Source organism: Lupinus angustifolius, chromosome LG12, assembly GCF_001865875.1.
Source record: "Lupinus angustifolius cultivar Tanjil chromosome LG12, LupAngTanjil_v1.0, whole genome shotgun sequence".
NCBI classification, from domain to species: Eukaryota; Viridiplantae; Streptophyta; class Magnoliopsida; order Fabales; family Fabaceae; genus Lupinus; species Lupinus angustifolius.
This window is the reverse complement of record NC_032020.1, coordinates 1,582,407-1,609,499: the sequence shown is the minus strand read 5'-3', so window position 1 is coordinate 1,609,499 and position 27,093 is coordinate 1,582,407. Positions and strand designations below refer to the sequence as shown.

Genomic DNA, 27,093 nt, shown 5'->3' with positions numbered 1-27,093 from the left:
TTAATCTTGGGGAAGACAAATGATGATAAATGCAACATCTTTTTTTTTATCTTTATCCTTAATAAATGTAAAAATATTTTCTTTGAAAAACAATGATGTTTAGCTCTAAAATTAGAGAGGAGATCTCCAAGCGTAATTTTAGAAAACTTACTCCACATTTTAGTCATCAATTCTAAGAAAATTTAATGATTTAGATATACTCAATAATTCAGACCATTGGGTTTCCATATAATTGATGGCTAAGATGTAGAGTAATAATTTTAAAGTTACTATTTGAGAAAGTGGATCCCCTACCCTTAAATTATTATGATAAAAACTAAATCTTTTCATAACAACATTTTTTAAATAATATGATAATAATTGTTTTTGGATAATAAATTGAATAATAAATTAATTCATTTTTGTAAAAAAATAATTAATTATAAATTAATTGAAAATTGATGTAATAAGAATTAAAAAATGATAGCGACTAAAATCACATATCCTACTCATTCAATTTGAGATGTAGTTACGGATATAAGAATTTTCTTCTAACATAATAATTTAATAAAAATATTTAGATTGATAGAACAAATGTAATCAATATTGTGCTTTCCTTCTTTAAGTTGAGATATGAAACCATACATAACTCCTTCCCTTTCTCAAGGTTGTGATGAAAGATTATAATTTACATTATTTATTCTTTCTTAATATTTATATAATCTTTATATAATAAAAGTCACCATAACTGACACTTTTACTATTGAACTATATAAGCCTTAATTTCCTATTTACTTAGGAGTAAGATAAGTTCTCAATAGACACAAAAACATATAATTTAGGTCCTTAGTAATAATAGTTAAATAAATAATAATAAATATTGAAACAAACCAAAAATATAAATTGATGTTATGATGGTACTGTATAAAGCAGTAAACACCTCCTGAACTTCTAAAATTTGGTTCAAGGATCATATTTTTCAAAATTTAATATAAAGATAGTTTTATATGTTTTATCCATAAAACATCCAATTTATTGGGAGATGATGAACATAAGGCATATAATGAAATATATCATGAATGCAATAATATGATAAGTAGCAAGATTCTTATCTAAGATAAAATGTCGATTCTATTAGGAACAGAAAAAAAATCAGATGAGTTCCACTTTTCACAGTTTTACACTGCTCATATTCTATATACATTCTAAGTCTCACTTGTAAATCTACCCATTGTTTTTTGTGTCATATAAATCTTCCCAAAAGGGCTTCCCAAAAAGAAATAAGACCAAAGGAGAAAGCCTTTGATTGCAAATAATTGTTCTGTCTGTATAAAATAACAATTATCTTCACATACTATTCAATCCTGATGCAGAATTGGGTCTCTTCAAATTTGTGCAAAATGTCTTGGGAGATCAAACCATAGATAGAAATATGCACTTGTGTTGTCTTATCTAACAGCCTCTGGTGCAGAATTGCAGTAAGGTGTATACAAGCAAACCAACCTAGTGAATGTTAGGCATAGAGTAGCAAACACAATACCAATGATGATGCCACATGTGCTCTTCCTCTTGTCCAAGCTAAGAGCCCTCTTAACTACACTTCCAAAGCATGGAATTAATCCACCACAAGCCATAACCATTATGTGATCAAGACCACTATAATCAATACCAGCCAGAATAGATCCTATTGCTGATATTGGTCCCATAAATCCAATTATAGCAGCTGTGGCAAGAGAACCATGCCAGCTATCAGTGGCACCAAAGATGCAGCTAGCAACGGCTGCACCTCGAGGGAGGCCGTGCAGAGAGACTGGAAGAACCATGTGCCGACCAAGTCCATATGCTTTTGGTGCAGCTACTCCCAGCGCAAGTCCTTCAGCCAAAGCATGTAAAGCAATCGCACCACATGATATGAATGACTGAAGGGTGTGAACACTCACTGCGAGACCAGTGAGGGTAGGTAAGTCATTAACAGAGGCTTTCTTTTGACCTGCCAGCTTCAGTAACCCGGAGCTAGAAACATGGATGAAAGCAGCACCAATTGCAAGGAGTAAGACAACTGGAATAAGCCCTAGTTTTGAAGACAAAATAAGCTGCACTGGTCGCCAGGCACCGAGAACAAAGGCAATACCACATGCTGTGCCCATGAGGAGAGCATGTTGAAGACGAAAAGCAAGAGCAAATGCAACCAGAATAATCCCACCAACTAATGGACCAAGGCCAAAAAGTAGTGAAACAAAGAAGCCGGAAGCATCATCAGAGCTACAACCAACAATAAAGAAAAAACATATCAGAAATTTTTTGTTGCTCCTAAGGAATTCAAAATTTTCAGCTTATTCCAGTTATTGCAGCAAAATAGATTAAAATTGAGCGACATTCTGATTTTAAAATTTAACAAGAAAAACATTTCCTTGAGCAATGATGATTCATAATATTAATTCAAGCAACATAATGAAGTGAATAATGCGACATAACCACAAAACGTTAGCTAGGGTTTTTACAGAATTCAACTAGATTCAAGGGTGGTTCTTGGATAAGATAGTTGTAGAGAATACTCATCCATCCAAGAATCAATAGGCATGGAAACTAATTATGTTAAAAAAAAGTTTGACAACGATACTCTGGCTATCTAGCATTTTCTAAAATGAATGTAACATGCTGCAACTGATTAAAAACTAATATACAAGCTCACTTGTAATCATGGTTGAAATTCTGAAAGAGAGTGCTGAGAGCTTCCATAAATGCTACTGAAAGTGTGGCTGCTGATGCAACTTGTGAAGCAGAGGCTTCCTGTTCCCAAAAGCAAGAGGAACTAATCTTATGTATCTGAAAACAAGATTCTGAAAAAGACTTCTATGAAGGAAAACAGCAAGATTTTTCAGCTCTAAGAGCTGAAGTTTATTAAAAAACAACACTGATAAGAAGGTAGGCCCGGTGCACGGGCTCCCACCTAGTGAGATATGAGGAAGGCAGATATACGTAACCTTACCCTCACAAACGAAAAGGCTATTTCCATTATTTGAACCCATGAGACACAAGGCAAAAAATCTTACTGTTGATCTCATACTAATCTTATAATTTATATTTTGTACCATAGTTGTGTCCATGTCCTATAATTTTCAATGCTTTCCATATCCACGTGCCTGTATCATATTGTATCCATGTTTCCATGCCGTACCTGTGCTTTCATGCTGCTTTACATCGAAAACAATCATCTCTAACCTTATATTTTCATGTATCCCCATACACTCGATACATGCCATAACAGTAGCTGACAAAAATTCAAGACTGGGAATGGTTGGTCTCACCATAAAGTCATTTCTAAGAGTGGGGGCAACATTAGCATACATATTGTGCATATAATTCCCAATGACAAATAATACTCTTCAGTGGTGTGGCTAGAGGAGAGTTAGATGCTTTATTAACCAGTTTTTGTTGGGGGTACTAAATTCTTCTTCTCAAACATTCTTTAAGACCAAATTTCTATTGTATTTATCATGCACCTATTATAATAATATCATGCATTTTATTAGTGTATTATGTGCATGGTTATTAAAAGTGCGCACCAAAGCATTGAAGTCTGTGATTCAACGCTTTTGAGGGTGAATGATGAGTTGGAGACTTGGAGTGGGCTAAAACTCGTTCAAGAGACGGAGTGTGGCGGCACAAGGCTTTGGAGCATGGAATCATTGAAGAACCTCTCAAATCGCATTGGAGAAGACTTCCAGCATGCAGGTTATTGACCTGTTGCCCAGCCCAATTCTCCCAACTGCCTAACCCAACACTTTAAACCTAACTTTTTATCCGTTTTGAACCTAATTTAACCAGCCCAAGTTGCCCCAGCCCACTACATAATCCTAATTTTCAGAATCACTACTAATAAAATGTAGCCAGCCCTAAAATGTTGCTTCTTTTCAACTCAGTAAAACATGAAAACACTGGTTCCACCACTGAATAATATAAACAATACTGGTGCTATATATATGTTTATTTTTTCTAATGTAATTTTGTATTTTAGGTGGAGCTACACTTCATGTTATGCTCCAGTGCTTCTACGCTTTTAACAACCATGATTACGTGGTAATTTTTTCAAAGGGATATCTAGCTCCATAAATGGTTTTATGTCTCCACAATTTGTTAATGGATCAACAACCACAAAGCAAATACAAATTCTAAACATTTCCAAGCAGGTTATTTTGCAGTTTCTAGACGGCTCAAAAATGTTAAACTTATCCCCCAAATAAATGTTTACATGATATCTAAAATGTGGCAACATGAGGAATCCCAAGGATGAAAGTTTGTTGATAAAAGCTGTTAAGATCAAGTTGATCTGACCTAAGTTTCTCACACACACATATAACTGAACAAACAATCTTCATAAGCTCTCTCAACAGTTGCCAGACTTCGTATTATGAAAAACCGAAGGAATGTTTACACTGTTTTGTCTTAGTTAATATAGTAGTGGTTCTTTACCTACTCAAATAACTAAAAAAGAGAAACTTAACTTCCCCCAATCATTGTTACATGTGGACATCCCAGATGACAACTAAAACTTCATACCACAACTAACATATAACAAAAGCATAGCCATCTGATACCAATAAATCCAACAGACAGGAGAAATAAGGCTACATATGCTGAACGTGAACAAAGTTTTACAACACAGAAAAAGTTTTTTCCATCTGGTGGGTCAACTACATAGATGAAAAAATGTCGCTATGTCCTGCCAAAAGCCAAATCTTCAAAGAGACCATTCAGATCTAAACTTTTATATTGGGTTCACTTCAGGTGTGTTTGAGAGTTGGTTTTTGAAAGGGATGGAAGAGAAAAGGAAGACTTGGGAGCCATGAAACACACTTGTGAGAGGGTTTCCAGGCCTCCCCCCTCCAAAAACCAACTCTCAAAACCCCCTTAGGGTCTTGCAGTTAAGGTTAAAATAAAGTAGTTACTAAAAACCAACTTTAATTCTTTAAAATGCCATGTGAGATTGTTAATCACACTCCTAATTAGAAAGGTGTATAGTAGAATGAGGTGGAAGGGTATATACTAAGGGAATTATACCGAAGTGTCAAAAGAGGGTGGAAGAGGGTGTGAGGAGGAGTGATAAGAGTCAGTTAGTTAATATATGAAACAAATGAGGGAGGGAGAATAGGCAAAATTTAAGTACGAAAGTGTAGGAGGTTTACAGGTCCCATGAAGAACATGTTGCAATTTCTTTCATCTTGTCCTTTTCTTTCTGTTTTCAGGGAGTGAGATTGAGATTGAGAACAATCTTTAACCTTTCTTTTGATAATGATATCAGGTGAATATCAGTTCAGAAGAGGGAAATTCTGGTTAAATGACAATAATACACTTCTGATTCCAGTCTCTACCAGAGATGAAAAGATCAGAAGATGGAATCCTGGGCAAAATTAACGGTATGTACCTTGAATGCATCAGGAAGAACTTCTGCTACAACCATCCAGATCATGCATCCAGCAGCAAACCCCGTACAGAAAGGCAGGAACTTACTAAATGCATCCGCACACATAAAAGAAGGTACAGCTACAATTGGCTGCATGAACATTATGCACGAGCTGGTAAGATGCCTAGGAAAAATATTGTAATATAGAAGTTTAAACAATTTATTAACAGCAGAAGATTAAAGAATTTTTTATAGGCACATTCTTTTTAAAGGAAGGGGGGAGAGTGCAGCTGCCAGGGTTTAAACCCAGGTGCTCACACTTGATGTTGCACAACTCTACCAACTGAGCAGACTCTTGGGACACTTATATTAAGCACAGTTACAGTTGCGTACATATTAAGACCATCAAGCTAGTTTTAGTACAACATAGTATCCACTCATACGGGCATACCGATACAGACATATCAACAATCTTAGTTCATCTAGCTGTAGCCTACAGATAATATTTTGGCTATATAACCTTTATCAGGATAAAAATCATAAAATGTTATACCAGCACATAACCATTTTATAATTATATTCACTAAATTATTATGATTGATGGACATAATAATAGTACTAATGATAAGCATAATCAGATGCCCAAAGCCATAAGGTGACTGGCCAATGACCATGCAATTTGGCTACATGGCACAAGCAATAGTTACATGGGATGAGACTCGTTATACACAAGAACATTGAGAGTTTCAAGCTGTCCTTATGAAATCTTTAATATTTATAGTACAGGAACAATTTAGTCTTTTCAGATAGGTTGAAGCTAGCCAACAGTGAAACACTCAACTACAAATGGGTTGGTTTAGTGTTTTCATCGATACAAAAGGACTGAGTTGCTAGAAGGTAAGTGAACCACAGAATAAAAAATAGTCTTATCACCTAACATATTACACTTCGCTTGAAATAGAATAAAGGCTTGCTAATACAGTACATGCAACAATCAAGAGCTACTCAAACATACTCCTAAGGATAATGTTAGCATGCGATGTCTCAGTTACAAAAGACAAACTTGAGGCTTTAAGTAACTGGCTGATGGAATAAATAATAGACCATAAATTTTCAGAATAGCAACTTTTCGAACTGATGCCCTGAGTCAAGTTAGAATAGTTTTCCCTTCACAATATAAGATAATTGAAAATTTAAATTAACATATACCTGAGGTAAAGATGTAATAATGCTCCATAACATAGCATTCTGTGGGGAGACACCCCTTGATGCCAGCACCATGCTCACAGCTAATCCCTCTGGTATGTTGTGTACTGCAATAGCCAACGTCACCAACAGGCCTTGAGAGAAACCCTTTGAGCCAGCAAAGGAGACTCCAACCCCAGATCCCTCCCCAAAGGAGTGGAGTGTCATTATTCCAATTACAAGAACAACTTTGGCTGCATCGGCACCCTTTATATCCAACATGCTTACTTCCCCGTATTGCTCAAGACACTGAAACCCAAGAGATTATTATGAAAGACACAAATGAGGCTGTGATAAACCCAACTTAAATTTTCAGAACTCATCTAAAAAAGTGTATACTGTAACAAAAGAATGAGGAAAGCTGCATTACACAAAGTATTACACACATAAACAAGCCAAGGGAATACGCAAGCAATCCCTTTATCAAATTTGAAACAAAAAAAAAACATTGACAAGAGGCAGGGAGCTTTTGCATGGTGAATTTAAAGAGCGTGTAGAACATGATCTATACCATATTAATTAAACTTATGATATTTTTGTGTTTTTTTTAATAATGCTATATTTGAAGCCAAATCATCATTAACACTTATGGCATTTCCTTATAGGTTACATAAAATATAAACCAGTTAGAAAAGGTAACTAAAATCTTTACTAAATGACAACAACATTGAAGTAAAAGACATGTATGTGTGTAGAAAAATCAGTATTATTACCTTCTTACATAACCAAATAAAGATGCCACCAGCTAAAATCCCGATCACAACCCAATTCCCAGAACCATAATCCTGTCCTTCCTGAATGAGATCAAAGCTTGCAGCCAACATGACACCTGCTGCCATTCCATTGCATAATCCAGCCCATTGTGGATCAAGCTCCACAAAGAAGAAGGGCACAGCACCTAAACCCGTCGCAGCTGCCATTGCCAATGTGAACAACGCAACCGTTGAAACAGAAACCTTACTGTTTACACCACCTTTTCGATCACCCAGCACATTACTGAAGGAATTGTCGAAACCAGTGGCATCAATCACATTGGTTCCTAGATCCTTATGTGGAGCAGCAATAATCTTTTGTGAAACATGATGCTCGGATTCGACTTTTAAAAGAAAAGTGAAAAGTAAAAACAGGAAAGGAACATAGAATAACTTGAGCTTCAGATTAGGAGCCATGTGCAACAAAACTAGATAGAACGATCAAAATCAAAATTGGCACCACCAAGAAGCCCCAAATCAAAATTGGCAGAAGCTACAACTCCATAAGAAACTGAGGAAGAAAAAAAGCATTTTTTTGAAATCAAATAGTAATAAAAACAAAATAAAAGTGATGGCAATGGACAATTGAAATAATTCAGATGATGAAATAATTCGTTGTTTAGAATAATGAGAAATTGAAATGAATAATAGATATGTATTGAAGAATTGATACCTTCAAGAATAAAAAGATGGGTAATTAAATTACTAATTTGGTGATTGTTGAGGAAAGGGATTAGGGAAGAAGAAGATGAGAAAAATAATGAAGAAAGAAGAGAAGACTTTAAAACCCTAATACCCAATTCAATGTCAATCGGAATATTAAGGAATATCTCTTTCTTTCATCCCTTCAATTCATTTCTTTATTCTTTTTTTATGCAATCCCTTCAATTCAAACACATAATAACATTTCAATTTCAATATTCTATTTCTAATTTATGTTATTATCTTAATCTCAATTAACTATACTTCTACAAACTATTATATATATTATTTTTCTATTTTTAGATTATTTATAGTGATATTGTGGGAAAAGGAGATGATTACTTCAAAACAAACAAGTTGCCTAATATTCAAAAAATGTGAGACATGTCATTCATACATGTCTAAATCTAAGAGTTAGCATTAGATAGCAATAGTATAAACAACTCATAAAAATTGACATATAACAATTAAACATAAATCTAAATTCAAATATTATACATTAATTAAGTATTACATTCAAACATTTAAATCTTTTTTATCCCTTTAACATTTCTAATTTTTGTATGTTTTTGTTAGGCGCTGATGTGTGCATCGAGTGCAACTCTTTGCCCGACCTCGGCCTTTCAACTAGACAAGTCGCGTTGGGGCAGCTTCTACACCTAGCGTAGATGTGTTGGGCGCATGTGACATGATTTGAGTTTGACTGTTTGAAGCTACTTTATAACAATTTGTGCTCTTTTTTGTTCTTGTAGTCCTAGAATGATATGAAAACTTGTTGAGAAGATTTGTGCAATACATCAATTAATTTTTACACCTAACAATGATATTTAATATTATTAATATCATTAAACTTTTTAATAATTAGATACATTATTGCAAAATTATATTACCTTTCATTAATAATACTCATTCGTTTTCTATTTTTAGTTAATTAATTAAAAAAATTTATTTGATTGGGAGATAGAATTAGTAATAAAGTTATATGCACTCCTTCAGGGTTATTCTTGCACTAGTTTAGTCAATGATAAGTGGAATCTTGACAAATTTGATTATTATATGGTCAAATCTGCTTATCTTGTCCATCTCAATTTTGAGCCTTCAGCCACACAGGTACTATTCTTAATTTGAGCTGAATTATTGGTTTGCCTTCTAAGGTATGTTGCTTTATCTGGAAAGTCCTCAGAGGTAGAATGGTTGTAAAAACGGAGTTGTTCAAGAGAAATATTTTGAGTGAAGGTAACTCAACTTGCCCTCTATGTTTGTTGAATGATGAAAGTTTAGACAATCTTTTTATCTCTTGTCCTTTTGTGGCTAATGTGTGGATAGACTTTTATTCGTGACTCCCTCATTATGTCTACTATTGTTGATTTTGTTCAGTATCATGATGCTTTATATAATTTGTGGAGGAGGAAATCTATTTCTAGAATGTTGTGGTTGACTGTTATTTGGTTGGTCTGGAATATGAGGAATAAAGTAAATTTCAGGGGGGGAACTCCTAGTTATATTCAGATCTTGGATTTGATTCAGGTTAGATCTTGGTTATGACTTTCTAATATTATTCGTGTAAGTTCTATTTCTTTTGCACAATGGTGCATTGCTCCTTTCTCTTACATTGAACTCTTATATAACATGTAATCAGGTTGACATCCCTTATCTCCTTTTAATCTATTGCTTATAAAAAAACTAGGAGTGGGATGAATGAATGAATGGAATGGAATGAAGGTTCCATAGAATGAAAGGAAAAGTAAGAGCAGATTTGTCCACAAGTGAGTACAACACAAGTTATTAATTACAACACTCTCTCCCTCCCATTTGTGTGCGTATATATAATCCATGTCAATTTGTGTAAACTCTCATTTTTCTTCATAGCAAGTAATTCCAACCCTTACTAATTTAATTGGAGGGCCAAAAAGTCAAAACTTTTATTTTCTTCTTAACTCTATGCTTTAGTGTCACAAGGCATTGGTGCAATCAAGGTAAATGACATCCATGGTTGCTCTAAATTGGTAACTTGCAAGAGAAGAAAATATTAAATGTCAACCCAAAGAGAGCAAAAATATAATAAGGATAAATAGTTCCACCACCCTTTACTTTTTAATAAACAAAAAGCCTTAAATAAATTAGTTGCTTCTATCATATTTTTACCCACTTTAGTTTAATAATCGAAAATTAAATACCAAAAATATAATAAATATTAGCGATACCATAACAAATAAAGTCATATTTGCTACTGTTTTTTTATACAATAAGAAACATAAAATTGTATTTCACTCTCTTAAAATGAGTGAACGAATGATAATTAATGGACACGACTATTATCATGTTTTCACCCTTCTTAAGATAAGATGTGGTAGCAAATGTACTTCACTCTCTTGAGGTAAAGATGACAAACTATAATTGAGCATTATTTTCTCTTCAAATCTTAATAATAATTACTACAACCAACAAAATAATTTTATCCAATAACTATGTAGTCTTTATTCCTTAATACTCATGGGGATACTATGAGAAAGATAAAATCTTTTCAAACACAAAAAAAGTTTTTCCTTTATAAATAAAATAATCAACACATTAAGGTATAAAATAGTCAATGAGATTAGTGAAGGTACTATCTAGTATGGATGGACATGATACTAACATTTTCCTCAATCTATAAGTGAGTCTCTAGTCCTTTATCTCTATATCAAAGACCAAATACGTCCAAATAATGGATAAAAAAGTGTTTTTGACATTTTGACCACAAAAACATTGTGGCGACTCCAACTCATTAGGAAGAGGGTATAATCTCTCATTTCCTCCTCTCAAATCGTGTAAAAAGTGTTCAATTGATCCCCTCATAATTAGCACTAGCTATTAGATGATTAGAGTCTTAGAGCTTCCAAATCTTCCCAAACAGTTTTCAAATCAGTAAAATAATTTGAAATATTTCTATCACTTTGTTTGATTGAATGCAATTCTTGTAATAAATCTGAGATACGAAAATAATCACCTTTTGAGAACCTATCTCTTAGATCTTTCCATAATTCTAGTGCATTTTCGATGTAAACCGTGCTTTGAGCTATTTGAGTTGTTAAACTACTTGTAATCCATGATATAACCATGGTAATACACCTTTCCTAATCATCGAACAAAGGATCATCAACATCTAACATCAAAATTGATCCATCAACAAACATGTATTTATTCTTTGACAATAAAGCACGTTTCATGCTTCTGCTCCATGCATTGTAATTTGCTCCATCTAGAGGCGTTGAAACTAAGATTGCTCCTTGATGCAAATAGAACAAATTTCTAGGGTTCTGAATTTCATTGTTGTGTGAAAAGCTGTGATTCAGATTGATAATCTGCCATATCTTTGATTGAAGAATTGAATTAGGGATGAAGATCGTGATGAGAGAATATTGATTCGAAGAAGAAAGAAATTTATGAATGAGAATGAAATTTTTTATTTGTGTTGTGAAGAAGAAGAGGGAAGAAAAGATTGCGCAGCCATATTCATAGCAAAATTTACTCTAATACCATATTGGATTTCATGCAATTCATCATTATCATTCATTCATTTACTTCAAGCCATGAGAAGCTAGTTATATACACGGCAGAAACACTTGCCAAAAGAAGAAAGAAAACAGTTAATCAGTTGGGTAGTTATTAACCAACTGCCTAAAAAGGAAACTGCCAAAAAGAAATAATTCTAACAACCCAAATGTTGAAAGCATACATATAAATAAACCAAGACTCTAATCATCTAATACTAGCATCTCTATCAATAACCCTAGGATTAGTTCACCTAAAACCCTTTCTCTAGATCTTTCTCGACCAAAGAATTCTTCTACATTGTTTGCTAATAAGACTTTTGGCTCATCATAAGCTACATTCATTTGCCTTTCTTGTTGTATCAATAATGAAAATACTTTATTCAAACTAGGTAATGATTCCATGAATATAATATGTGATTACATTAATGAGTATTGTTCATTTAACTCTTTCAAGAACCTAATTACATAGTTACTTTCTCTATAGGATTTGACAACGAGAACTAGGTTACAAGTGTATTAGATTTCACAAGTACATTATAGTACTGGCCTAAAATTATATAATTTTTGCCATAATATTTCAAATTGTGTAAAATAGGCACTAACAACTAGATTTAATTGCGTTATGTTATAATATTCCTCTGGTAAATCAAAATTTCTAAAAATATTACCTTATAGTATCTTTCTCGAAAATAATTCCATACTTCAAGAGTTGTTTCAACTAAAGATTGATTAATTTATGGATCTACAAATTGATTAGTCCATAATAAAACCAATATGTTGCCTCTATCTCAAGTAGGAAAAAGAGGATGTTACGTGAGAGGTTTTTGGAAGACTTCAATAAATAAATTGCACCTTATTATTCGACTTTAGTGTCATAATTTGCATCATTTAAAGGAATCGAAACTAGTGTAGCACTAGGTTTTCATTTGGATGCAAGGAATATGGACTTAATGGATTGCTGATTGGATGTGTTGTCATTGTTAAGTGAGAATAATGTTAATTTTCTGATTTTGATGTTTATTAGAAGAATAGGAAGACGAAATATGAATTATATGCAACATAGATTCTTTAATTGAAGCTATGATACAATTTCATAAAAGTGACCTCCATGATTTCTCTAAATTGGTAACTTGCAAGAGAAGAAAAGATTGAAAGTGGAAAGAAAGAGAGAGATTGTAGGAGATAATGGAGAATTAGAAAAGAGACTTCAAATTTTATTAGTCAATCAATGAAGTAAGAGAGTAATATAATGTTATTTATACATTAGTGGAAATATAATTCATTGTTTCTACAAGTATAATTACTTCTAACTTAGTCTCAATGTTAACAAACTTTTAATGCATCAAATTATAACATATTTAAATTAAATTATAATTTAATATGTTAACATGACAATCCCCACTCTAATTTATCATTAGATATTAAATTTATGCTTTTATTAGCACGATAATATAATTTATTGGAAGTGAAAGTTTCATAACAAAATATCATTCATTTGCATTTAGTTTTTTTTGAAGGAAACATTGTTAAAAATTTGTTTTTTTTGTTTTCCACCGGTAAAGACTCGAACTCAGGTTATTCCTTAAGGGGAATCCAGCAAGTACCATTTGAACCAATGGTATTTGTTTTTGTTTTTTGAACAAGTTATTAAAAATTGGTCTTTTGGCTTTTTTTTTGTGTTCCCAAAAAACCAGAGTTATTAAAAATCACATTTGTTTCCTAACTCAGAAGATTCATTCATACACATCGCTATTCTTCACCCAATTCTCAATTCTCAGTTTTGTTGGTAATTCATCATTTTCTCTCATATTTCCCTTCTGGGTTTTCTTTCTATTTTATAATAATGTAGTCTAATTGCATGAACACCCTTTTCTAATTCTTCAAATTTATTTAGTCATTCATGGGCTTATTTTCCTTGCATTTAAATTGATAGAAATTCGGAAACTTTAAATTCCATATATAGTGTAGTTTTGTTATTATAGGAATGTTGATGCCACAAATTCCTTTATTGTGTTTTCAATAACCAAATCAATTTCCTTTTCTTTTATCTTTTGTTTCAATGTTCATTTGTTTTTTAAGTTTGCATATTGTGAACAATTTGAACATTTTTTATTGTAGTGGAGACCCAAACTTGAGAATTTATGTAATTTTCATGTTGAGAATACATGAATGTTACTCAACTGAGTTTAAGAGTAAATATTTGTCATCCTTTGTATGGATTTAATATGTTACACGGACAGTGGATAGTGTAAGTGTTTTTTTATATTGTCAGCAAATCATCCAAGTAATACAAATCAATGGTGGATCATGTACCGACAGTGTAAAAAACCTTACACCGATGGTGCATAGATTTTAAACTCGATTTGTATATGATCAGGGCTTTTTTCTTTAACATCTGAGTTGTATGATTTTTTTACTTAGAAATGTATATAACGAAAGTCATTTCTGACATTTGAGTAAACAAACAGTTACTGAATTATATATGTTCTTGTATTGTTTAATATGTGCTTTCCCTGCAAGTTGATTGCTCACTAATCAAGTATTTTGTAGATTTTGTCATCCAATCAGTGACTTATCTATTGTTTGTTGCCATTTCCCTTAGACTTTCGTAGACTTTGCAGAAGTGAGCTCATTAGAGTTTACGGTTTTGTGGCTTCGAAACATATACATGGGGAATTGTACGGCTAAGGTGAGAATATTTGGATACTTCAATCACAGTCATTATACTTATGCTCATTCTAATAATGCCTTTCTCTTACTCTCTGATTAAGTTAAGTGATATATTTAATAGTCACACTCTTTCGACAGAACTCGAAATTTGTCAATTGTGTGTATCACCTCTTTTTCCCATGGGATAGAGTTTACGAGAATAGCATAAGGAAGCCTTGCTGCTGTAACTTGAACTCGAAGTCTTTTATATACCTTTCCTTTTTGGCAATAGGAGGTTATTTGCAAGCCACATGTATACATGAACTTTTGCATTGTCATATGGCCTACATGAACTGCATCACGAGTAATCTTTAGCCGATAGTTTAGTAAGTAATGACAGAAAATCATAATGCATAAACATTTGGCACTACAACTAATGAAAGCTATGCAAGAATTAGAAACAGGTGATTATTTAAGCATAATCGACTGTACTAAACTATCTAAACCTCAAACAATGTTCTATATTTCAAACTTATCCACCTTGGCAGTTACTCTAGGTGTAAGTAGTGCTATTAGTCAGATTTGGCAGACGATGTTATTATTAGAGGGGCAAACACACTGAGAACTAGAAGTCAGAATTTGTACATTATGATGATATGTCCAGTAAGAACATCCAATTATGTGGAAGCTTATTTCTACAGGAAATGTGCTTATGACTCTTAAACGGGATGTAATTTAACCAATCTCTTTACGATGAACTAGCAATATAGTAATTTATTTAGTTAGTCTATAATAATTAACAAATTGGTCATAACTTCTAAATAAGGATAGATGTAGAGTGAAAATGGCATTAATAGAAGGTAACAACTAGATTGAAGGATAACATGTCAAATTAAACAACAACTTGTGTTAAAATTTATCTACTGTAGGGTGAGCTTGGCGGCTTGGTAAGGCTGTTGCATAGTGACCATGAGGTCACGGGTTCAAATCCTAGAAATAGCCTCTCCACTTACGGGGTAAGGCTGCTTACATCTACTCTTCTCAGACCCCACCAAGTGAGAGGCTCGTGCACCTCTCCATTTGCGAGGGTAAGACTGCATACATGTACCCTCTCTAACTCCACTAAATGAGAGTCTCGTGTGCTGGGCCACCACTTTCCTGTCACACAAGAGCCCTTTGGCATTGAAGCATGGACAATGCACAAATTGATTTCATTAGGTAGAAGCTTGTGATTTGTTTTATATTTTTAACCCACTATGTATTATTGCTAATGGAAGTTCATAAAAAACTCCTAGTTTGCAGGGATTTTCCACTTGCTCCTGATAGTTTAGGTCTATTCAGCTTATGCATTGAATGTTTCCTTGTTTGTCTATCCTTTTCCACTTTTCACATTTCCTTCAATTTAAGTTTATGCATAAAATTCTGGCTTGTTTCTCTTTATCCTCTAGGGGGCATATTTTGTTTTTCTTAAACTCCTTTTGATTATAACTTCAGGGTATTTTAGGATACTTTTGTTCTTCATTTTTCCCTTACTGATCAACTATTCTGTGTTGGCCCACTGTACGGCATAATATTACCCAGACTGTACCTAGAAGTTTGTTCTTCCGTCAGTCATCCTAGTAACCACTTGAACTTTGTGTTCCTATCCTCAAGTGCCAGGGAGGAAAAAGTGGAAGAGTTTATCTGTATGATAGTTTTGCACACTTTGTGTGCCACTGTGCCTCAATATTTCTCACGTCTTTCATTCATAATTCAATTGACTGAAGGTTTCATGTTTCTAATGCTTGTAGCCTCTAGCTAATGATAATGATTCTGATCATGATGTGGAATTTGTTTCTGGGAACGTGCAACTTATTACGACAAAAGAAGCTTGGGACCAAAAGTTGGAACAAGCAAGGCATGATGGTAAAATTGTAAGTTTTCCATCTTATTTAATTTTAATGCAGTAATACTCAATGTTATCTTAAGGCGTATTGCCATTGTGTTGTGTTGTTGGGCTTAATACTTTATAATTTACCTTTTCATTGTGTAACTTTTGAAAGAAATCTATAATCTAGAGACCATATCCAAGGGACAGCTGTAGCACCTACTTGGTTTATTTTCAATGCCATTAGCTCATTATCATGCTAGTTTTTGGATTATGTTTCGATTATATTTCAAAGGCTGATCAACACAGAACTGTCTTATATCATGGGTAGTGATTAACATGAGTTGATCTGGTTTTCCCGTCGAAGCACCTTACCTACATCTTCTGTATCAGAATCAGGAGATACTGCTGATTCCCTGATATTCAACTTGATGAAGAAAAAAAACTGATAGGACGTGTCATGTCATTAGAAGAGGTTAAATATAACTTGATATTTCTCGAGATTGGAATGGGTAGATCCTATTATTAAGTCCAAAACTTTGTGAAAGGATATACTATTGACGTGATGAGGTCCTACTATTTAACTTGAACTTTGTAAAGGATAACCCTTCTTCATCTATGATTTGTCTAGTAGTTGTTTAGAACTTGTTACCTACCAGGTTTTGAGATATTATCTTAGTGCAGACTACTATTCAAGGACATTGTTTTAAATGATGCATGACCTCAGATTCTGTTCACATTATCATTTCAGATTCCCCACCTGGATATTTTTCTCTCTACATAAATGCACATGGAAGTAAAATATATTGTAATTTAATTTCTTGCGCTATACCTTTTTCTATGTTGTTTCTTCTTGTCACGAGTACACTTTATTTTGTTTGGGTAAAATCTTTAATATTAAAGCTTTATGTTCAACAGGTGATTGCAAATTTCACTGCAAAGTGGTGTGGTCCTTGTAAGATGATTGCACCATATTACTGCGAGTTATCAGAGAAACACCCATCCATTTCGTTCTTATTAGTTGATGTGGATGAACTGGCGGTAAGAATTGAAGCTATATATATATATATATATATATATATATATATATGATTATTTCATATTATTTTTTAATCACCTAGACCTTGTCCCATGGGTGGTTCAGATGGACGAAATCGGTAGGGATATCTCATGGTCTCACCAATAACAAAAAATGAAATATATTAGTTTGACGAGTATCGAGGGTGAGCCTCGGTGAAATTCCTAGAAACGAGCCTCTTCACATGGGATAAGACTAAGGTCATATACATTTACCCTCCTCAGACCCCAAGTCCATCATGTAGGAGTCTGGTCCCCTTTTTATTAGTGTAAGGAGTATTCCCCTTGTCTAGAATGAACATATTCAACTTCCCCTTGTCTAGAATGAACATATTCAACTTCCCCTTGTCCTTCAGCCAATATAGTGCCTCAACATGCACTAGGAAACTGAAAAGTGAACAAGTAGTTTCAACATGGCAGATGTTATGGAAAATGGAAGAGGATACTCTGCAGTTTTGTGAATGATTAACAGCAAAGGATGATGGTTTTGTATGTTGCAGGATTTCAGCAGTTCATGGGACATAAAAGCCACACCAACATTCTTCTTTCTTAGAGATGGAGAAGAGATTGACAAACTTGTAGGAGCAAACAAGCCAGAGCTGGAAAAGAAGATTGGTGCAGTTACTAAATCACCTACCTAGTGTTACTATTACTAAAACTTGTTATTGTTGTTGTAGTAGTAGAAGTTATGGTTATTGTCTCTGGTATTGTACATGTTTTGTCATAATATTGTGATTGTTATGATGATTCAAATGAGTCTCAATATTAAGCCAACTGTTTCGCCTTTTATCTTTCTTTATTTTTTTTTTTGTAAAAATTAGATAAATCTCCATTTGGGCTTCTAACCATTTCCTCCATATATGGCCAAACAATTCTTAATCCTACATTGACTATTCAGTCGATTACATTTAGTTTATTATCTTGTTGACATTTTATTGTCTACTATTCAATATTATATGACATTGTGAGTCTTATAGTTATGCGGTAAATTTTTCACTAAGCTTGAGAGTCACCTTTCTATTTTATATGGCACCTGATTCACTTCACTATTTCATCCATCGCTTGAATGTTATGGTTAACGTATCTTGCAATTTTCATATCATGTTGTATGATTGATCCAAGATATGTAAATTTAGTGACATGTAATATATTATGTTCTCCAATCTTTACCTCTAAATATAGGGTTTGTTCGCATCTTGCTAAACTTACATTCTATATATTATGTCTTATTTCGACTTATATAAAAGTCATGTGTTTCTAAAGCTGGTCTCCATATTTCTAGCTTCATATTTAATTCGTCTCTTGAGTCTCCAACTAGGACAATATCATTTGTAAAAAGTGCATTGTGACACCAGTTCTTGGATCTGCTCCATAAGTGCTTCCAAGACTATTGTAAGTAAGTAAGGACTCAATGTTATTCCTTGGTTTAGTCTTATGCTAATAGAAAAATCTTTTTGAGTCTCCATCTTGTGTTCTCACACCAGTTTTGATCTCATCTTACATATCCTTGATTTGTCGAATGTAAGCAATATGAACTCCTTCCTTCCCTGGAGCTTTCCACAATATCCCTTTCAACACCTTATCATATTATTTCTCCAAATCATTAAAAACTATGTGCAAGTCTATTCGATCCCTTATGTATCTCTTCATTATCCGTTGTAACAAACATGTAGCTTCCATGGTCGACCTTCCCCAACATAAAATCAAATTGCCTTTCAATAATGTGTGCCTCTTATCTCAACCTCCACTCCATTATACTCTATTGTAGCTTCATTGTATGGCTCATGAGCTTAATCCCTTGTTGTTCATACAATTTTGTATATCCCTCTTGTTCCTATATATACATATAGGTATTAAAGTACTTCTCTTTCACTCGTTTGACATCTTCTTAAACCTCGTAATCTCACTCTACTAGAACCTTCCAGATTTCTATACATATATTGTCTAGTCCAATTGTTTTATTATTCTCCATCCTTTTCAAAGCTTTTTTACTTCAAACTTTCGAGTTCTACAATAAAAGGTATAATTTTGATCATAGTCTTTAGTATTCAGCCTATGAGAATGAAAGAATCATGGTTGTCAATGAAAAGTTTGTGAAAATAGTTCTTACTTTCCTTAATATCTTTCTCATTCAAGATTTTTCTATCTTTATATTTGATACATTTCACTTGGTCTAAGTCTCTTGTCTTCCTTTCCTTTAAGCCTATAGACGCTTATTTCCCCGAGTTTCTTGTATTTTTTCCAACTCAGTATTTTTACATAAGGACCATCCTTTAAAATCTTCTTTTTTTTCATATTAACTTTGTGTTGAATACTTTTTGTCCCTTTGATGAACACTAACCTAAATAAAACACAAGTGAACAATTATGAACTAAACTCTGCATGTGAAGCTTTTCTACCTAGGATATAGTGAATCAAAATACTGTTAGAACAAATAATGATATAATCCAAAAGAGTCATGAACTTCAGTGTGCAAGTGAAATAAAGACAGAAGCAAACAACATTAGCTTTATATATAACATAACTTGGAAACCAAGGCAAATAGCATTACAGATAATTCCAAAAAACAGAAAAGGTTGATGCTAAAGTACAAGTTCATAACACAATCTTTGCTTACTTGAGATATTGAGAGAGTGTTAATTCAAACCGACCAGGCCAAACCTTCACCAAGTACATTTTCAGCAAACAAGAGAGAGCTACATGAGCATAACACATAGAGATAGACATAGACATAAACACAGGTATGGTTTCATCAAGTTCTGATAGAGACATGGCAAAGTAAAATGCTTATTTCATATCCTCTACTATTTTTAATAGGAAAATGTTTATTTCATATAATTGCTTTGTGAGTGTATACTGTATAGTATCATTGCTCTTTTCAACAATATATAGGATATCCCATATAAGTTTATTTTAATTGTAATCATCTTCAAATTATATGATTCTTATGCCTTCCAATGTCCTGAATTGTGGTTTGTGGAACCCACTTGAACTTAGCTTAAGAGTTAGGACTGAGATTTTTGCACCTTTACTCCTACCCTTAACTTGTTTATCAATTTATCAACAATGGAATACAAGACTTTTTTTCTTGGCTTTAAAGCTAGATTATAAGCATGATCTCAACTTGCACACTACTCTTGTTCTGTGTGTGGAAGAAAACTTAAAATGATCATACACACACATGTATATATATATATAATGTGGTTCAAAAGAGCATAGACTCTGTGGCCTAATTAAGAAGTTCTATATATGGAGACACATATTGTTATTTCCTTGATCCTTTTCCTGATTCTTACTAAAACCATAAATTCAAGTGCATTTGATGGAAGTAAATCTGAAAGATGGGATAGCACTCACAAGGAACCTGAAAATCATATACCTTCTATCTTAAGTTATGGGTATGTATTGCATTTACATTATTATAAAACATATTTTGTATTAAGTTGGGTACTTAAAACATTTAAGTTGTTAATGGATTAAACATTTAAGGGATGGAATGAAAGAAGAGATGGAAGCAGATGAATGGGAGATGGTGCAAAAGAAAGGAACTCAATTTGTAGTGAATGATCAACCATTCTATGTGAATGGATTCAACACTTATTGGTTGATGGTATTTGCTGCTGATGATTCCACTAGAGGAAAGGTGACAGAAGTATTCAAGCATGCATCCTCTGTTGGTATGTCAGTTTGTAGGACTTGGGCCTTTAATGATGGCCAATGGCGTGCCCTTCAGAAATCTCCATCACTTTATGATGAAGATGTATTCAAGGTACTAACTAACTCCTTAACTCTTTCTTATTTTAAGTGCTTCTTATCTAGCACCTACTATTTGGTTAGTATCAACTACATGGTAAAAATATTTCATACTGTTGGGTTTATTCAAGTGTGAAGTCCCACATTGGATATGCGGAGAGGAATAAAAGAGTTTATAAGAAGGAAAGGCCCATAAAACTAATGCCTTAAGGTTTTGGTTCAAGACGTGGTGTCTCACTTGTGACTCTTCACTCTTCCCATACCCATGTAACAATGGAACTCCCTGGTGGTTGGAGGCTCCCCGGTCGTAGTCTGGTCCAACACATACAACCATATTGGCACATTATATGATGATGCTATCAAACTTGTTAATTCCATGTCATTGTTGGAACTACACAGGCCCTGGATTTTGTGGTGAGTGAAGCAAAGAAATATAGAATAAGACTGATACTATCATTGGTTAATAACTGGGAGGCTTATGGTGGCAAAGCACAATATGTTAAATGGGGCAATGATGCTGGTCTCAACTTGACTTCTGATGATGACTTCTTTTCAGATTCAACTCTCAGAGCCTACTACAAGGCCCATGTTAAGGCAAGTTCCTTTGAATTCAACACACCCTTCATTTGGTTACTACTTTCTGTCTTTTTAACTTTTTTCCTTAATTAATAGTATTATGATATCATGTTGTAGACTGTGCTTAATAGAGTGAATACATTCACAAACATCACATACAAGGAAGATCCAACAATTTTTGCTTGGGAACTGATCAATGAACCTAGATGCACCTCAGATTCTTCAGGTGATACCTTACAGGTTTGGCCCTCTAAGATACATGCAAAGATATATACTATACAATGCAATATGTAAGTAATAAGTGTTTAACATGATATCACACATTAGGAATGGATAAAAGAAATGGCATTCTATGTAAAAAGCATTGATCCAAAACACCTACTGGAGATTGGAGTAGAAGGATTTTATGGTCCCTCCACACCTCAGAGAGTTCAGTTGAATCCAAATTCATATGCTCAACAGGTTGGAACTGATTTTATCAGGAATCATCAGGTTCTTGGTGTGGATTTTGCTTCTGTTCACATGTATCCTGACTCTTGGTAAGTTTGTTCAATGACAACTTTTACTTGAGTGTGTTTATCAACCATAAAACTGAACTTGTGCCAACCACACCTTTAAGATGCTGAAAAGTTTCTATTGTCTGGTTGAAGGATTTCACAATCAATTTCTGATAGCCACCTTCCATTTATAAAGTCTTGGATGGAAGCACACATAGAAGATGCTGAAAAGTATCTTGAAATGCCAGTTATTTTTGCTGAGTTTGGTGTATCTGCAAAAGATCCTGGCTACAATTCATCATATAGAGACAACCTTATAAACACTGTGTACAAGACCATTTTAAACTCTACAAAGAAAGGAGGTAGTGGTGCAGGAAGCCTTGTGTGGCAGCTCTTTCCTGATGGAACTGATTACATGGATGATGGATATGCAATTATTCTCTCAAAATCTCCTTCCACCTCAACCATGATATCCCTTCAATCCACAAGGCTTGATCTATTCAACTCATTGTGTTCTAAGAGATGTCATTGGGGTTGCAAGAAGAAAAATGTCTTCCAAAAAGTATCCTATCGCGACGAGCTTTAAGTCTAACACCATATGTGTGAAGTTACCAACTATGATGTTATGGCTATGTATACATGCATGTCTCTACCTTAGGGGATACAAGAGTGATCAACTTTAGTTTGAAAATGATACTACAAAGAAAAGTGTGAAGAGATGAGATAAATACCATTCTGTGTGTATTATTGTAAATAGTGTCTTTGCTTTGTATGCTTTCACATTTGTGTGGCAATTTGAGGACTATGTTCTTTTATTGAAAACAACTCATTTTGAAAGCCATAAGAAATACTCAAAACTCAAATGACACTTCCATATGGAATTGAATACATAATAATCTCATATTCAATGTAAGTATGTAACATTCATCCAATAAGTAAGACACTACATATGACAATGTCATAATACTGCAGCTTCACTTATATCTATATCTTGTGCCTGTAGTAGAAAGAAAGCAAAGCTCTTATAACCACTAAGTGCTCCAGTATTATTTTGATGCCAAATATAGATATAAATCTATCCATAAGAAGTTTCCTCAGGCTTACTGTGTGCATGAAATTTTGTAGAAAAATTTGTCCCTTATTCAGTCTTGAAGCCCAAAGACTCTGAAAATTTTGAGCAAAATCTCATACATGATGATGATTTTCATATTTTACTATACAAATTGTTGAAAACAGAAAACTAAATGGTTACAAGGTGGCATTTTTTGAAATTATTAACATGAACAGCAAAATAAAATTAAAAATGTTTTTGCAAACCGAACATGGAGAGCAAATTTTCAGAAGACAGCATGGGCAACTGCAACAGGAAACAAGAAAGTTGTGCTCAAGCTTTAAGCATAAAAATCGGAAAGATTAATAACAGCTTGAAAATAAACGAAAGAATCAGAAAATAAGATGATATAGTAATACTAACATTTCTTAGCAGCTCATTTTCTTGTTAAGCTTAACTTTGATATTACTGCTGCAGCTTGATCACCTTGACCTAGAAGGAAATAAGGGTGCCTCAAAGCAGCAGCGGCCGATAAACGTCCTCTTCTTAGGGAACCTCTCTCAGAGATAAGCTTTGTTGCTAAGTCCCACCCTCTACCAGATTCACTGTCAAGAACTTGCAAGTCCGGCCTGAGGCGAGTATAATCCCTCCATTTTCTCATATCATAACCACATGTTTTTATTTCCGAATTGAAACTCTTCAAAGCAGAAGAAGACCTTAAGGTCGGTATCGCCATTTGCAGCAATACAATGCCGGCCGAATACATATCAAACAAATCAGGACTGTTTAACTGCAACAATCATATAACTTCACTTTAGCACATCTTGTGGAAAATGTATATATAGATTATTTTGAAACCAAGCACATTTTTCTCATTTTACCCCTCAAAACTAACTACCAACCAAATATTATTAATCCATACAAATAACTTAATCCCTTTTTTGTTATTTACTATAAGACTGCGATACTTCTAGACAATCCAAATGATACAAATTATCTTAAAATCGCTTCTCAGCAAACATATCCAAAGTCGAAACATAAAACTGATTCAATTATAGTCGATTCAAACAAGTGACAGCTAACCCAAATACACACTACACATAACAGAGGGGAAGGGTGGTTAACAAAGTCAAGTCACTATATGACTAACACTTTATCTACTCTTTTAGTGAATGTTGCTAAATTAGAAAAATCTTCACCAAAGAATCATTTTGTCTATGAATAGATATTTAACTAATTTGATAAACATGTTGACTATATACTTCCCTGAATAGATCTTTTCAAAACCAGTATACTGCTTTAACTAATTTGCTAAAATTGCTTATCGACCCCAGCATTATATTTGTCCCTAAAGTTGATAACCCGATAGAAGAATCTTAAGTATTACTACATAAATAGGGTACAAGTAATAAAACCTGCCATAAAATCGGTGAAAGTAAAGCTGCAATTGGCGCTGGTGGAGGACTTGGTGTTTCTTCTGGAAGTACATATAATTCTGGGGGGCAGTAGTCAGGATCCAAAAGAGCAAGGTTGGGAACATAATTCTTTCCGATCCGCAGGTCTGTTGCTGCACCAAAATCAATGATTTTAATCTGTCCCCTTCTAGTAACCACTAAGTTAGCTGGCTTCACATCCCTGTGAACAATTCCTGTGTTGTGAATTTTCTTCAGAGATGTAATTATCTGGCGCATTATTTGCTTGATGATCAATGCGTTTCGCTTAGAAGAATCTACGCCTTGCAAGACACGTCCAAACATGACAGATTCCAAGTTCGAAGGAAAGTTACGATCTTTCATGTAATCACCAAGAGTGCGATCACCCTGTCACATACACAACCCTGAAATTAGTTTGTAGAATACTTTGTATACCTTAATATATACTTGTGGAACATCTGAATGCTTTAACTTATAAAATTAATGTAAATAGACGAAGGAACAAATAAGGCTAAGATTATATATAGCACCACCCAAACAAAACAGTCATAAGACTCCTGACACTTAAGAAGTCTATGGACCGATAACCTAAGACTATCGTTTATGCCGTAGAAATATATCAGCTAGAGCACCTCAAACTTCCAAACAAGCCACTTTCCACCTTTTGTGAACCGTGAATTTGTTTTATCAGCAACGAAACTTCCAAGGAAGTCAGCACATGTTTCGGGCGCTGCTCTGGAGAGCCTGTAATTGAACCATTCCTCAAAATCACCAAATTCTTCAGCTCCTCGAATTCCAACCTTAACCTGCATATTCCATTGGTCAGCTACTGAATACTTTTCACCGGCTTTCTAATAAAAAACATGATATGGAAATGCAGAACAGAAGCATCCAAAATATAGATCAATTTCAAATATTAGTAAACTTTACATGCCTCTTCGTTGTGACGACTTTTATAAGAGAGAACGCTGAAGACTATTCCCTCCTCACTTCTCTCACAATCTTGAAAGTGAGTAGGGAAAAAGTGCTCAAGGTTGGTGGACCAGAAGATTCATATATTACCAATTTCCCCATGATCTACAAATTAGTTCAATGCAGGCAATAATTGAACTGTTTCATAATTCAGATAACTGATTTAATAGGCCAACTAAAGCCCCCTCCCTCTTCTCTCACAATAACCTTGTCAACTGCTGCTATATAGGATAGTTGCGGCCATAATATTACGGTTTAGACAGTCTCCATAGCCTCATCGTGACTACAATTGCGACTGTGTCAGCCACACTTTCCTACATAATGGGATGGCAAATTATGGTTTTGAGTATAGTTGATTATTGGCATCAGTATGAAACTCACTTAATCTTTAAGACATTTACACTTGTGAGTTGTTACATATCATAATGAAACCCAAAAGATGAAGGACAAGTACAAAATGGGACAAACAAATGCAGCACAATTAGGTATACATGGATGAGAAACATGGTCAGCAACAGTTTCAATTGGATACCTTTTTAAGAATGACTTTATCCTTAGATTTGACATCCAACTTTGTTGTTGTTGTTGCTGTCTTGCTTCTTCCACCCCTCTTCTTCTGCACCCTCTCCTCTTCCACACCCACATTCACATTCTTTGGTAGTAAAACACCAGAATAAACAACACCAAATGACCCTTCACCAAGTTTATCTCCAACAACAAAATCACTACTCTTGAGGTTTTTCCTTCTTCCAGATAAATTATCCAAAGCAAGTTGAAGAGGAGCAAGAAGGTATGCATCAATTGCACCAACAAGAACACCTGGCCTTGCAGTTAAGTAAATCCATGTCAATCCACCAAATATGAGAAAACTCCATCTCTGCATGTCTGATAAGTCTTCACTCACTCTCTCAACTTGCATTATTCCTGATTGGATAACACTGTTCTCTAATAACCCATTGGATATATCATCAAAAAAAGCATGACACTTTGAAGAATTACTACAACCTTTGAAAGAAACATTGTTGTTATTATTATATGTTGGAGTTGTTGGTTTGAATGGAGAGAAGCAAATTGTGATATGGTTATGTTGTTTAAGTGCAGTAGTTGGAGAGAGGAGTGAAGGCATGATGTTCATTCCAAATCCAAACAATGTTTCTAAGTTGAAACAAAGTAGTTAGTTGTGTCTTAGAATGAAGAAATGTGAGGAGAGGTGGTTCTTTTGCCACATGCTTCATCCTCACTTTATCCACTTTTTTCTTTTTCTTGGTCCAAATTTCTAAGGACTCATATCCATCTAAACAAAATAAATTAAGGGAATATTAAACAACTCATGTTTGTGTTTTAAATAAGCCAATAGAACAATAGAAAATAAATTAAGGGGAATCAAATTTTGCTTGCACCATGTTAAAAACAAAAGCACTCTCCCCAATGGTTTCAACTTTCAAGCATAAATGAATTTCCTTGTATAGTCACTTCGTGCCTATCGACGAATATTGTATAATATTATATATTCAATTTTCATATATTATATTTTGTTTGTTTATGATAATGTTTGATTTAATGTGAGATATATGGTTAATTAATGTATTGGTGGTAGTTG

The 27,093-nt window shown here is 34.0% G+C and overlaps 4 protein-coding genes across 13 annotated transcripts; 2 read left to right on the top strand and 2 right to left on the bottom strand.

Annotated features, from left to right (window-relative positions):
- Positions 1,122 to 8,247, bottom strand: LOC109362660 (putative zinc transporter At3g08650). Of its 2 annotated transcripts, XM_019608615.1 has the most exons (6): positions 8,054 to 8,247; positions 7,342 to 7,891; positions 6,593 to 6,877; positions 5,405 to 5,533; positions 2,672 to 2,769; positions 1,122 to 2,241 (listed from the first exon to the last, which is right to left on the bottom strand). In XM_019608615.1, exons 2-6 carry the CDS (start codon positions 7,795 to 7,797, stop codon positions 1,428 to 1,430), a joined length of 1,782 nt encoding a protein of 593 aa, XP_019464160.1. In that variant the 5' UTR covers positions 7,798 to 7,891; positions 8,054 to 8,247; the 3' UTR covers positions 1,122 to 1,427. The 2 variants fall into 2 exon arrangements, with proteins under 2 accessions (XP_019464160.1, XP_019464159.1); XM_019608614.1 differs by lacking the exon at positions 8,054 to 8,247 and having other exon boundaries at positions 7,342 to 7,938.
- Positions 13,305 to 17,998, top strand: LOC109362661 (thioredoxin H9-like). Of its 4 annotated transcripts, none has more exons than XM_019608616.1 (5): positions 13,305 to 13,404; positions 14,221 to 14,307; positions 16,058 to 16,180; positions 17,053 to 17,175; positions 17,712 to 17,998. In XM_019608616.1, exons 2-5 carry the CDS (start codon positions 14,287 to 14,289, stop codon positions 17,850 to 17,852), a joined length of 408 nt encoding a protein of 135 aa, XP_019464161.1. In that variant the 5' UTR covers positions 13,305 to 13,404; positions 14,221 to 14,286; the 3' UTR covers positions 17,853 to 17,998. The 4 variants fall into 4 exon arrangements, with proteins under 4 accessions (XP_019464161.1, XP_019464162.1, XP_019464164.1 ...); XM_019608617.1 differs by having other exon boundaries at positions 13,312 to 13,395; positions 14,231 to 14,307; XM_019608619.1 differs by having other exon boundaries at positions 13,314 to 13,395; positions 14,240 to 14,307.
- LOC109362601 (mannan endo-1,4-beta-mannosidase 6) lies at positions 20,416 to 22,854 on the top strand. Of its 2 annotated transcripts, none has more exons than XM_019608512.1 (6): positions 20,416 to 20,609; positions 20,701 to 20,980; positions 21,364 to 21,558; positions 21,658 to 21,780; positions 21,868 to 22,079; positions 22,191 to 22,854. In XM_019608512.1, exons 1-6 carry the CDS (start codon positions 20,461 to 20,463, stop codon positions 22,621 to 22,623), a joined length of 1,392 nt encoding a protein of 463 aa, XP_019464057.1. In that variant the 5' UTR covers positions 20,416 to 20,460; the 3' UTR covers positions 22,624 to 22,854. The 2 variants fall into 2 exon arrangements, with proteins under 2 accessions (XP_019464057.1, XP_019464058.1); XM_019608513.1 differs by having other exon boundaries at positions 20,514 to 20,608; positions 20,716 to 20,980.
- LOC109362600 (serine/threonine-protein kinase STN8, chloroplastic) lies at positions 22,196 to 26,696 on the bottom strand. 5 transcript variants are annotated; one of them, XR_002109424.1, is made up of 7 exons: positions 26,026 to 26,695; positions 25,154 to 25,327; positions 24,504 to 24,908; positions 23,512 to 23,878; positions 23,383 to 23,394; positions 23,276 to 23,306; positions 22,886 to 22,930 (listed from the first exon to the last, which is right to left on the bottom strand). XR_002109424.1 is itself a non-coding variant. In XM_019608509.1 (5 exons), the coding sequence occupies exons 1-4, from the start codon at positions 26,626 to 26,628 to the stop codon at positions 23,525 to 23,527; spliced, it is 1,536 nt and encodes a 511-aa protein (XP_019464054.1). In that variant the 5' UTR covers positions 26,629 to 26,695; the 3' UTR covers positions 22,196 to 22,309; positions 23,512 to 23,524. The 5 variants fall into 5 exon arrangements, 4 of the variants coding, with proteins under 4 accessions (XP_019464054.1, XP_019464052.1, XP_019464056.1 ...); XM_019608509.1 differs by lacking the exons at positions 22,886 to 22,930; positions 23,276 to 23,306; positions 23,383 to 23,394 and adding an exon at positions 22,196 to 22,309; XM_019608507.1 differs by lacking the exons at positions 22,886 to 22,930; positions 23,276 to 23,306; positions 23,383 to 23,394 and adding an exon at positions 22,209 to 22,321.

Bases quoted from the DNA above. Each gene is read 5' to 3' on its own strand.
- LOC109362660 (XM_019608615.1), bottom strand. From the start codon at position 7,797: ATGGCTCCTAATCTGAAGCTCAAGTTATTCTATGTTCCTTTCCTGTTT. The intron at 6,878-7,341 runs GTAATAATACTG...CTTGGGTTTCAG, and splicing joins TTATTTGGTTATGTAAGAAG to TGTCTTGAGCAATACGGGGA. The intron at 5,534-6,592 runs GTATATGTTAAT...ATGTTCATGCAG, and splicing joins TTATTACATCTTTACCTCAG to CCAATTGTAGCTGTACCTTC.
- LOC109362661 (XM_019608616.1), top strand. From the start codon at position 14,287: ATGGGGAATTGTACGGCTAAG. The intron at 14,308-16,057 runs GTGAGAATATTT...TAATGCTTGTAG, and splicing joins TGGGGAATTGTACGGCTAAG to CCTCTAGCTAATGATAATGA. The intron at 17,176-17,711 runs GTAAGAATTGAA...TGTATGTTGCAG, and splicing joins TTGATGTGGATGAACTGGCG to GATTTCAGCAGTTCATGGGA.
- LOC109362601 (XM_019608512.1), top strand. From the start codon at position 20,461: ATGGAGACACATATTGTTATTTCCTTGATCCTTTTCCTGATTCTTACT. The intron at 20,981-21,363 runs GTACTAACTAAC...GGAACTACACAG, and splicing joins ATGATGAAGATGTATTCAAG to GCCCTGGATTTTGTGGTGAG. The intron at 21,559-21,657 runs GCAAGTTCCTTT...ATCATGTTGTAG, and splicing joins ACTACAAGGCCCATGTTAAG to ACTGTGCTTAATAGAGTGAA.
- LOC109362600 (XM_019608511.1), bottom strand. From the start codon at position 26,628: ATGAACATCATGCCTTCACTCCTCTCTCCAACTACTGCACTTAAACAA. The intron at 24,909-25,153 runs GTGCTCTAGCTG...TGTATGTGACAG, and splicing joins GGCTTGTTTGGAAGTTTGAG to GGTGATCGCACTCTTGGTGA. The intron at 23,879-24,503 runs GTTTTATTACTT...TGATTGTTGCAG, and splicing joins TTTCACCGATTTTATGGCAG to TTAAACAGTCCTGATTTGTT.